Genomic DNA, 12424 nt, shown 5'->3' with positions numbered 1-12424 from the left:
GAGTTGAAGCAAGGGTTGCTCCAAACCTTTCAAAACTGTTGTGTCTTCATAGGTAAGATGAACGAAGATCCAAACAACCATCTAATGGACTTCGAAGAGATTATGGATACCTTTCAATACAATGGTGTGTCACAAGATGTAGTTTACTTAAGGGCATTCCCCTTCACACTCAAAGATGATGCAAAGCAGTGGATTCGAAGCTTGCCTATGGTTCGATTAGAACATGGGATGAGATGACTAGAAAATTTCTTGATAAATACATCTCATCAGCTAAAATGGGCAAGTTTAGAATAGAGATCCATAACTTCTGCCAGAAAGAGACTGAAACTATGTTTGAAGCATGTGAGAGGTTTAAGGTGATCGTTAGAAAGTGTCAACACAGCAGAATTGAACTCTGGATGTAATTCCAGGACTTTTGGGATAGTTTGACACCGGCCTCACGAAGAATATTGAGCAATGCAGTTGGAGGCCCGTTGATGAAAAGGACTCCAGAGGAGACGACACTCACAATTCTGGATGAGTTGTCTGAAGATGCAAATCAGTGGCTCTTTGAGAGTGCTGAAAGAAGAAGCCCGAATGGTGTTCACCAGGTTGATGCTAACACATCTGTGCAGGTACAACTTGATTCCATGGCCAAAGAAATACGGAATTTAACCTTAGCTTCTATACAATGTGAGCCTCATGCAGCTTGTGATATATGTGGAAGAAGACACCCTATTCATGAATGTCAAGCCTCAACTGAGGAAGTGAATGTTGTGGGAAACAATAATTTTAATGCAATGGGTCAGAGACACCCCGACTTTTCGTGGAGTTCATCTGGGGGTACTACAAAAGCATGGCAGCAAAACAATCCTAAACCTTAAGGACAAGGAGCTCTAGTCTTCCAAAATCAGCAGAGGCAGCAGTTTCAGCCTCAGCAGTCCAATCAGCCTGGTCTACAAGATCTAATGAAAGCCTTAATTGTCAATACAAATGGTTAGACGCTCATGGAGCAGCCATCAAAGAACTGGGCGCTGGTTTTCGAAACCTAGAAAGAAAAGTTGGGCAGGTTGCAACTATATTGTCTGAGAGAATCCTAGGTACTCTGCCCGCTGATATTAAAAGAAACCCCAAAGAAACAATGAATGTTGTAACCTTGAGAAGTAGGCAAGTGTTGAAAGATCCCACTCCAATCCAAAAAGAGGTGGTGCCTGAAAAATGAAGTGGAGAGCAGTTGAAGAATGATGATGATAAGAAGAAGAAAGGCAAGAAGGGAGCTGACAAAAAGGAGGAAACTTCGAGAAGGAAGGAATCTAATGAAGAGAGCAAGCACATGCCTGCTTTACCTTTTCCCCAAAAGCTATATAGAGAAAAGCTGGATAAGCAGTTTGAGAAATTTCTGGATATGCTGAAACAAGTTCATGTGAACTTACCATTCACGGAAGTACTCTCACAAATGCCAGCTTATGCCAAATTCTTGAAGGAGATCCTGACGAAGAAGAGGAAGATAGAAGAGACCTCAGTGATCAAGCTCACAGAGCATTGCAGTGCATTCTTGCGAAACAAACTCCCACAAAAGTGTGGATATCCAGGGAGTTTTACTATAACCTGCTCTTTAGGCACTATTAATTTTGATAAGGCTTTATGTGATTCGGGTGCCTCAATTCATCTAATGTCATTGTCTATTTACAAGAAACTAGAGAAGGAGATTGGAGAGATAAGGTCAGCACCAATATCTTTGCAGTTGGCTGACCAAATGACTTTGATACCCGAGGGGATAGTGGAAGATGTCTTGGTTTGGGTAGATAAGTTCATATTTTTTGTAGATTTCATAGTGGTGAATACGTAGGAAAACAAGGAGGTCCCCCTCATCCTAGAAAGACCATTTTTATCAATGGGTAGAGCTATACTAGATATACACGATAGAAAACCCATGCTTAGAGTGGTTGAGGAGATTGTGACTTTTGAGATGAATGTAGCAATTGGAGTGAAAAAGGAGAAACCAACTGAAAGTGTTGAAAAGGTGAAGAACTCGAAAGAAAAAGCTGTAGTGATTGAGAAAGATAAGTGTGGGGTGTACCCCAAGAAGGTTGAAAAGAAGTTATCTGCATGGATGTGTGCATTGGTTCGGGCGCGTGGAATGGAGCCCGACTTTGACTCAGACCCCAACTAGATATTTAGGGAAGTTTCCTTTACCTTATGCTTTTAATTATGTGTCATGGGTACATGCCACAACTTAAAATGTGGGGTGAGGGGATATGGTGTATGTATGTATGTATATTAGTTTTAGTTCTTTTTGTTAGTAGTTAGTAGTTAGAGATAGAAAAAATTTAACAAGAAAAAACATATATTTTTTAAAATTTTCGACTTTTCCTGACGATGGATATCACTCGGCAGGTTTCTTGAGGGACTAAAGTCAAAGGAAAAAGAAAAAAATATTTTCTTTTTGTAGGTAGTGTAACAATTCCCCCTTGATTTTTCTTTGTGCCGCGGTTCTTTTTCAAGGGCTTTGTTTGAATCGGGTGTAGTTAGTTTTTATTTTTGTTAGGAGTAGGAAACCTTGTGCTATGATTTGAATTGAAGCAATGTCTCTTGAATTTATTATGACTTGAGAATAGTGAGTGTTTTAGTTGTGATGTTTATGCTCAGTTTTTGACTCTTGTATAAGTACATTAAATTGTATGATCTTAGCTTTGCGTAATTGCTTTGACTAGAGTGTCTTGATGAGTCCAATCCTGAGTGAGTTATGTGCCATATGCGTGTGAGGATTTTGTGTTATTCTGTGCATTGCATGTGATGTCTAGAACTTTCCCTATGTGTTTGCAAAGCGAAATAGTAGTTTTGTTCAGTGTAGGAAGTGATATAAGTGTTTCTTTGTTGAACCAGATATATGCTTTTACCCACCTAATTGTTATGTATCTTAGTTAACCTTGTTAAGCGTATAATCATGTTTCTTTGGCAACCACATTACAAGCCTTACCTATTTGTCTGAATTGACCATCTATTTGAAACTTTTCACCTCTCATGATCACTTGAATTTGTTATGAACTTTGTAAAAGTTAAAGTGTGGGGTGGTTGGTTTGGCTTTTGAGTAGAACTAATGAAATAAGGAGAAAGGTGCAATGTCTTGAAAAGTGAGAGCCACTTGAATTGAAAAATAAAGAAAAAAATAGTTGTATTGTTGTGCAAAATATTCTTTGATAGTGGTGACTCTTGAGGTAATTGTGCTTAAAGAAGTAGAGAATTAATATATATTGATGTGAATGTGGAGTTACGGTTGACATAAATATGGGGTTTTCAATGGTTAATTGTATGTATTAAAGTGCTTAGGGAGGTGTAATTACTCTTATATCCAAATGTGTCCTACCCATCCCGTAGCCTACTTTACAACCCGTCAAAGTCCTACTGGATCCTTGACTAAATGAGCTTCATTAGTAGAGTAGTACACTAAGGGTAAGCCTATGGTGCATCTTTTGTGGCATATGAATGTTGTTTCTGAGAGTGAGTGTATTTTTTCTATGTTGAGTTCTTAATTATTCTTTAATTTTATTGTGTGTTGGAACTACTCTATGTTATTATGTGAGGGCACTTGATTCATGAAGGAAAGGTAATATTGTTGACCTCTATGTTAGCGAGTTGTGAATAATGTTAGGCAAGGATGTTACACTATGTGCTTAGTCTATTTTAAATGTTCTTGGTGTGATGAGTTAGGAGAGTTGTTTAATAAGGTTGTGTTTATATAAAGTTCAGTTTGATTGCTCGAGGATGAGCAATGGTTTAAGTGCAGGGTGTTGATGGTAGGTTATAATCACATGTTTTGGTCGCTTATTTTACTCTAATTTACTACACTTTAATTGTGTTTGAGCTTTAATTGCTAGTGCTTTGCACTTATTGTGTGCTTTATGCTTTGTAGGAGTGATTCCGAGCTATGTAGATGTTGTAGAGCTAATTCAAGCTATTTGGAGCTTTGAAATCTGAGTAAAAGCCCAAGGGATTAAGTCGGGATCGTGTTTGGGGGTCGAGGACCAAGTCTGGACGTCAAAAAGCAAGCAAAATCCCTACTCTAAGAAATTTGCACTGATGCAACGCACAGTGCGACGCAACAATACAAATCCTGATGCCTTGTGAATTGTTGAGCTCTCTGATGTTTCCCACTGCTGCCCTGATGTCATCCAAGTCACACCTTTTATTCAAGGATATGAAACGGTCGATGCAATAGTAATACCCAACAGAGTCGGGGTCAAATTCCACATGGCGCTATGAGATTGGGATTTAAGAGTATATATTACGGTATATGAGCTTGAACTATCCTAAATTGCACTTCCACAAACTTGGTTGGTTTTATAGCTAAATTAAACTAAGATTTCAACTAAGTAATTGAAACTGAGAAATGATGCTTTTGGTTGTTCTTCAGATGTTGTAAAAGGACTAGGGGTGTGACCATGACCTAGGTGTTCGCCTAATGGGATAAAAACTTTTATGTTGTTTTGTTGAATGGGGTGTATTATAGCTCACAACATTGTGTTGCCCACTCAATACCTTTCGGTCAGAGAATGGTTTTTCCCAAATTGACTTTCTTAAGACAAATGGATATCTACCGAAACTAGTGATAAGAGCTCAAGTCGAGTTGTTACTATCTCTAGGTTGAACCCTTTAATTGGTTGATCAATTTCTCAATTGACCCAATTCCTTGTTAACCAGGTTGACCTAGACTAGGTCTCTCTTTCTCAAGAAGTGACTAAGTCAAAAAAAGGTATAAATCAATGTTTGCAACCATTAATTCACAAATAAAGCATAAACCTAGCTAAATAACAAACACCATTCATAAACAAGCATAAAGTTAATCACCCATAAGGTTACACCCTAGGGTTGGGTCACAACCCTAGCTAATAATCTAGATACTCATAATGGGTAGTGAAGAAAATAAAGAAGAAGAGATAATTAAACTCATATTCAAAGATTAAAAGATAAATATCTAATGTTAAATAACTAAAGTAAGCTAAAGTTTCCTAAAGCAGTAAAGAAAAACGGCTACAAATGTTTAGATATTCAAAACTTGACCTGATTTCGTGAAAGAAGTCTATTTATACACAGCTGGAAATTTTGGACAAAATTGCCCTTTCGGAGGTTATGCGGCGCACAATTCCATGTGCGGTCCGCACTTCTTCTTCAGTCTTGGCAGGAGCTTGGTCTGCGGCTGCATAATTCTGGGATACGGATGTATCTGGAGTGTTCTGTGGTCTGCACATTTCTTGGTGCGTCCGCACAGGCCATTTCTGCGGACCGCACAAATCTGAGTGCGGCCGCACAATAAGTGTGCGGTCCGCATATCCTTGAGGCTTGAACTGGGACTTCTTTGAACTTGAACTCTTTGGTGGTTCTGCGGCCGCACATTACATTAGGCCTCTGGCATACTTCACTTCACCTTTTGCGGCCGCAGAGAGAATTTTGCGGTCCGCACATTATGCTTTTTGCCTGCTTTTTGTTCTTGAGGTCACTTTACTCCTTTTTGAGTTGGATTTCAGCTTTGTGCCTCATTTTCCAATAGTCCTGCATTTAAGAATATTTTATCAGTTTTTGGGAATACAATTAAGCATTTTTGGACTAAAACGAAAGCTAGAAAGCGCTAATAAGTAGTCAAAATCCCCACTTATCATGCCTCGCCTGGCGCTTCGACCCATGCGGCGCGCCTATAAAATTTTTATAGAGTAATTGTCCTATTTCGCGTACGAAAAGGTATTTTTGCCTGGGTCCGACCTTACTTGGTATATATACATGGAAAAACGTTATTTTCTGGACTTTTGACACATCTACGACCTAAGGAGGCTAAGGAGGAGTTGGAGAGGCAAAAGCACAAGGAATTCATCATTGAATACTCACTCAAGACACGAGTTTGGATCATTTTATGTTTTCCTATATTTTTATCATATTTGTGATGAATTACTCCATGTCAATGGAGTAGTTCCCTTTAGGGTTTGATGGATTTGGTGTATTGATATTTGTTTGTGGATACTAACTCTAGTGTTATGTATTGAAGCATTTTGGATGATTTAATTATTGCATCTATATTCACTTGTTCATGTAATCGAGAGAGGCATAACTTGTGACGTCTTTGCATTATTTTGTTGGTTGAGTTCATTAATTCTTCTTAGTAATCGAAAGAGGCTAATTTAATTATTGATTAAACCTAGTTAGGAGGATAATCGAGAGAGGTTCTCCTAGTGACTAATCTACTACGAATTCTTGTATATCTTCACAGAGCTTAATTTGGTTCATCTTGTGAGGTTGAGGCTTAATCGAGAGAGGAGTTTCTTCTAAACGTGTGAACTAATAATTGAGTGAATTCGAGAGACTCACTTGAACATTAAAAGTGAATTATCTAGAGTTAGATCCCAAACAATTATCTTGCACCTATCCTATCAAAACCCTGTTTTCTCCCATTGATAACCTTCTTTGCTCATTACTTATGTCGATTGTCATAAGTGAATAGTTTAGACTCTTAGTTAATTTTCGTTTTAATCATATAAACCTCAATTGTTGATCATCTTGGATAGCAATCAAGCTAGAAACTACAAGAACGTTGTTTAAATCCAATCCCTGTGGATACGATATTATATTATACTATATTCGACTAGCAGGCATATTTAAGTGTATTTTTTGCGCCTGTCAATCCACTAATTAAGAAGGCCTTCAAACAGCAGGGAAAGAATTGTCCCACACCATGCTTCTAGGAATACATTTCAGCTTATTCAAATACATGAAGGAATCGTTGCATTGATGTATTGGAGTAATTAATCTCGATGTAAAATTCCTTTAAAAATTATATATTGTTTGATTTATTTTGTTTCAAAAAAATATTGCCAAATAATTAATGCAATGTTTATGATTGGGCACCACTAAATCCTCCAGTACCACCTGGCCTCTTGGCATCCCGCTCCTCTGTCTCCTACCGGCAGATACACTCTAAGCGCCTCACAATCTTCACAACCAGATGAAATGTAGTATCAGTCTCCCCCTCTCGGGCGGTATACTAATGTTGAGGCCCTTAATGAACCTCCTAACCCTCTCCCTCTCAGTAGGAACAAAAAACACAATATGATGAGCCAACTCTGTAAATATCGTCTTATACTGGGTCACAATCATACCCTCCTGGCACAGATGCTCGAACTCACTGCGCAGCTTATCTCTGCAAGTATGTGAAATAAACTTCTCCAATAAGAGAACTAAGAAGTGAGACCATGTGAGTGGTGCCACGCCGGCTGGTACCCGATTCATAAGTCTGCCACCATTTTTAGGTTGCCCCAGTAAGTTGGAAAGTGACAAAATCAACCATGTTTAAGTCCACCAGACCCAAACTACGTAGAACACGGTGACACTAATCAAGAAAACTATGTGCATCATCAGTAGGCTCTCTGCTAAAATAGGGAGGGTGGAGTTTCTGAAATCTCTCCATCCTTTTTTGTTCGTCAGCAGTCAAGGTTGGCCTAATCTCGGGCTGAACTACAACGACTGGTTGCACTAGTAGAATTCCCATTGTCTGTTAACCGTGAGCCAGTTACTCTGGTGTTTAGGCAGTAGGAGTCTGGGCTTCTCCCCTAGCTAGGTAGCTAGAGAAACTAGGATCAATCCCTCCTGAGTCGAGCTCTTAAACATACTCATAATGTGAGTGAAAGTCTCCTAAAGTCCTCAACTTGGCTCCATAGTGGTTGCTCCAGCACGACCCTTAGCTGCAGTGTGTGCTCCTCCTATACCTCTTTCCCAACCACGGTCTCTCGTGGCTTCGGCCCCGGAGGAAGCCTCTCCAGCCAACAAAGTTCGTGTCCTCACCATTTATGAGAGAATAAAAAAGCAAATATTCAAACTTTAGGGTGAAATAAACCAGAAAAAAATTCTACTAGACATGCTTATAACCCGTTGTCACGACCCAAATCCCACCATAGGCCGTGATGGCACCCAATGTTATTGTTAGGCAAGCGAACCATGAATCAACCCTCTAAGAGATGATCTAAAAAACATCTCAAAATAAATAGCTGAAATTGTTCGTTTTCATAGAAAAGTACTGATGTTATTATTTTAAATGTTTCAACATGGCCAAAATATAAACCAAGATACCATAACCGAATGCAACCAAGAACAAAATCTAAATCCCCAAAATCCGGTGTCACGAGTGCATGAACATCTACTAGGAACTACAAAACTAATACAATATTCTGTTTGGAACATAAAATAGACAGGATATAGTAAATGAATAATATGAGGATTTCGTGTGCTGCGAATCGTAATATGGAATGCATCTCACCACAAAGTCGCCTTAGCAACTGCGCCAAGATGACCACCAAATGTACCTATCTCAATACCTGCATAATTAGTGTTGAAGTGTAGTATGAGTACGTAAATCAACGCATACCTAGTAAATACAGTACAGGGATAGGAAGAAGGATCTGCACATGGTGTTTATTGACCTATAGAAAGTGTATGACAAGGTCTCTAGGGAGGTTCTTTGGAGATGCCTGGAGGCAAAAGTGTGTCGGTTACCTACATAGGGCGATTAAGGACATGTATCATGGAGCTAAGACTCGAGTTAGGATTGTGGGAGGCGACTCGGAGCACTTCCCGGTAGTTATGGGTTTACAACAAAGATCTGCGCTCAGCCCATTCTTATTTGCTCTGATGATGGACGCACTGACACGACATATTCAAGGGGAGGTTCCATGGTGTATGTTGTTCGCTGATGATATAGTTCTGATTGATGAGACGCGAGGCGGCGTTAATGAGAGGCTGGAGGTTTGGAGACATGCCCTTGAGTCTAAGGGTTTTGTCACGACCCAGATTTCCCACCCTCGGGAATCGTGATGGCGCCTACTCGTAGAAGCTATGCAAGCCACGAAATTTAGAAATCTTTAACCTTTTCATTTTTAACACTTCTAACTACTTGTAACAACAGGTGATCAACAATTAAATAGTGGCGGGAGATGAAATTAAGCGGAAGACTTAGATAAATATAATACCAAAATCGATACGAATAGCCAACATATGTCTCTACCCAGAAACCGGTGCCACAACATTCACGGACTGTCTATAATTACTTCATACAAATGTCTGAAAGAAAGAAACTCAGTCTGTCTCGGATACAAATGATAATAGAACATAATAGTGAATAGAAGAGACGTCGGGCCTGCGGACGCTTGCAAGACTACCTCAGGATCTCTGTGGACTGAAGGCTGGCTCCCAAACTACTGGTGCAGTCCTAATACTGCTCCGGTATCTGCACAAAGTGCAGAGTGTAGCATCAGCACAACCGACCCCATGTGCTGGTAAGTGCCTGGCCTAACCCCGGCGAGGTAGTGACGAGGCTAGGACCAGACTCCAGATAAACCTGTGCAGTTATATATATATATATATATATACAACGGAAAAATAAACTAGAACAAACAATTAAAGCTGGGAAGGGGAAACATGCTTCGGGGAATAACAGATAAAACAGAATCTCAAGAGAATTGTCAAGGAACCAAAATTTAACTTCTAGCAAGGATAATGAAAAACAAAGGCAGATTTCACTCTCGGTCCACATCTCATTGCAGGCGTGCAACCCGATCCCATTTCTCATATCTTGTGGTAGGCGTACGACCCGCTCCCATTTCATTACATCTCGTGGCAGGCGTACCACCCGATCCCATTTCATCATATCTCGTGGTAGGCGTACCACCCGATCCCATTTCATCATATCTCGTGGTAGGCATACCACCCGATCCCATTTCATCATATCTCGTGGTAGGCGTACCACCCGATCCCATTTCATCATATCTCGTGGTAGGCATACCACCCGATCCCATTTACAAGTCAACACAAAATCACAAGGAATCCCGGCAAGGGAACAAAAGCAATATAATAACTTCCCAGCAAGGGAACAACAATATTGAGACAAACATCCCAACAAGGGTGAATCAGCTATAACCAATCCTAACTCAACTCCTACTCAGCTCAATTAGTACCAACACTCGATTATAAATAAATTCCACAAAAATAAACTAAATCTTTGCTCAATATCATGAACCATCAATTGTAACATCCGTGGTGACATTTAAGAACACAATAACTATCAATTCAAGACTCACGGTCATGCTCGACACCAACGTATAGATACTCGTCACCATGCCTATACATCGTACTCAACAAGAAGCAATTAGAAAATAGGACACAACTCCTAATCCTCAAGCTAAGGTTAGACCGGACACTTACCTCGATGCCTCGAACACAACTCAAGTTTCAATTAAAGCTTTACCCCTTGATTCCACCACCAATTCGCTCGTATCTAGCCACAAGTTACTTAATTACATTAATAAACGCTAATGAATCAATTTGAATGCATGAAAATGAGTTTTTCCAAAGTTGTACCCAAAAAGTCAAAATCGCCCCCGGGCCCACGTGGTCAAAAATTGAGGTTCGAACCAAAGCCCGATTACCCATTCCCCCACGAACCCAAATATATAATTTGTTTTGAAATCGGACCTCAAATCGAGGACCGAATCCCCATTTTTTTGAAAAACCTAGGTTCTACCCAAAACCCCCAATTTCCCCCATGAAAATCATTGATTTGAAGTTGAAATCATGTTAAAAGATGTTAATGATGGAAGAAAACTAGTTAGAAACGACTTACAATTGATTTGGAGAAGAAAGGTTGTTTGAAAAATCGCCTCTTATGTTTTTGGGGTTTTGAAAACTGAAAAATAACTGAAAATCCCGTCTAAATATACTGCCCTCAGATGCCCTGTGCGGACCGCACAAAATCAACTGCGGCCGCACAGGCTTCCCTGGGTTCTGCAGTGACAGGTCTTAGTATTTTGGTCATAACTTTCTCTACAGACGTCCAAATTATGATTTCTTTACCTTTATGGAAACTAGACACGAAGGGATACAACTTTTATTTTTGAATCATCTCAAAATTCCTTGTAGATCAAAAGATATAGGCTTCCGAAGTCGGACCAGTGGAATGCTCTTCACCGCGGACCGCACAAAAACTAGTGCGGCCGCCAGGCTCCTCCGCGGCAGCAGTCCATATCGTGCGGACCGCACTGGCCTGTTCAGAGGCCTTCCACTTCCCTGAGCCTGCAACAGCTCTGATTTTAAGCCTAAAACATTCCGGAACCTACCCGAAACTCACCCGAGCCCTCGAAACTCCAAATCAAGTGCACACAACACCTCAAAAACATCCTATGGACTTGTTCGTGTAATCAAATCATCAAAATAACATCATGAACATCAAATTAAACCTCAAGATCACTGAAATATTTTTTAAAACTTCTTTAAACATCAATTTTGCAATTAAGGTCCGAATCACGTCAAACGGACTTCGTTTCTTACCAAACTTCACGGAGTTATCTTAAATCATATGTAAGACTTGTACCGGGGGCCGGAACCAAAATACGATCCCGATACCATCATGTTCTAAGCAAATTTCATTTCAAAATACTTTAAACAATTCCTGAAAACAATTTCTTTAAAAATTCATTTCTCGGGCTTGGGACCTCGGAATTTGATTCCGGGCATACGCCCAAGTCCCATATTTTCCTACGGACCCTCCGGGACCGTCGAATCACGGATCCGGGTCCGTTTACCCAAAACATTGAGCGAAGTCAAATTAACTCATTTTATAACCAAATTTTACCATTTTTCACAGATTATCATATTTAGGCTTTCTGGCTACGCGCCCGGACTGCGCAAGCAAATCGAGGTGATGATAAATGAGGTTTTCAAGGCCTCGGAAACACAGAATTCAATTTAAGGCAAGTGATGACCTTTTGGGTCATCACATTCTCCACCTCTAAAACAACCGTTCGTCCTCGAACGGACAGAAGAAGGAAGTACCTGAGTCGGGAAAAAGATGAGGATAACGGCTTCGCATATCGGACTCGGACTCCCAGGTCGATGCCTCAGGAGGCTGAACTCTCCACTGAATACGAACAGAAGGAAAACTCTTCGATCTCAACTGACGAACCTGCCGGTCTAGAATAGCTACCGACTCCACCTCATAAAGACAAGTCCTTGTCCAACTAGACAGTGTTGAAATCTAAAACGTGGGCTGGATCGCCGTGATACTTCCGAAGCATGGACACATGAAACACTAGATGCACGGCTGATAAGCTTGGCGGCAACGCAAGTCTATAAGCCACCTCTCCCACTCGATCAAGAACCTCGAACGGACCAATGAACCTAGGGCTATGCTTGCCCTTCTTCCCAAATCTCATCACGCCCTTCATAGGCGACACTCGAAGCAATACCCGCTCACCGACCATGAAAGCCAAATCTCGAACCTTGCGGTCGGCATAACTCTTTTGCCTGGACTGAGCTGAACGAAGCCTATCCTGAATGATCCTGACCTTGTCCAAGGCATCCTGAACCAGATCCGTACCCAACAACCGAGCCTCCCTCGGCTCAAACCATCTAA

General features: G+C 40.5%; 1 protein-coding gene across 1 annotated transcript; it reads left to right on the top strand.

The window, feature by feature from the left end:
* Positions 1-275: 275 nt before the first annotated feature.
* On the top strand, positions 276-2152 carry LOC109210612. The gene is made up of 5 exons (XM_019374056.1): positions 276-356; positions 411-822; positions 981-1129; positions 1214-1774; positions 1829-2152. Exons 1-5 carry the CDS (start codon positions 276-278, stop codon positions 2150-2152), a joined length of 1527 nt encoding a protein of 508 aa, XP_019229601.1.
* Positions 2153-12424: the final 10272 nt, after the last annotated feature.

This window comes from Nicotiana attenuata, unplaced genomic scaffold (assembly GCF_001879085.1).
Source record: "Nicotiana attenuata strain UT unplaced genomic scaffold, NIATTr2, whole genome shotgun sequence".
NCBI lineage: Eukaryota > Viridiplantae > Streptophyta > Magnoliopsida > Solanales > Solanaceae > Nicotiana > Nicotiana attenuata.
Note: the sequence above shows the minus strand (reverse complement) of the source record. Positions and strands in the feature narration are given on the sequence as shown.

What these genes read in the sequence shown, in the direction of transcription:
- LOC109210612 (XM_019374056.1), top strand. Translation starts at nt 276, where the DNA reads ATGGGCAAGTTTAGAATAGAGATCCATAACTTCTGCCAGAAAGAGACT. An exon ending in AAGCATGTGAGAGGTTTAAG is followed by an intron (nt 357 to 410) that starts GTGATCGTTAGA and finishes ATGTAATTCCAG; the next exon opens with GACTTTTGGGATAGTTTGAC. An exon ending in GGATAGTGGAAGATGTCTTG is followed by an intron (nt 1,775 to 1,828) that starts GTTTGGGTAGAT and finishes GTGAATACGTAG; the next exon opens with GAAAACAAGGAGGTCCCCCT.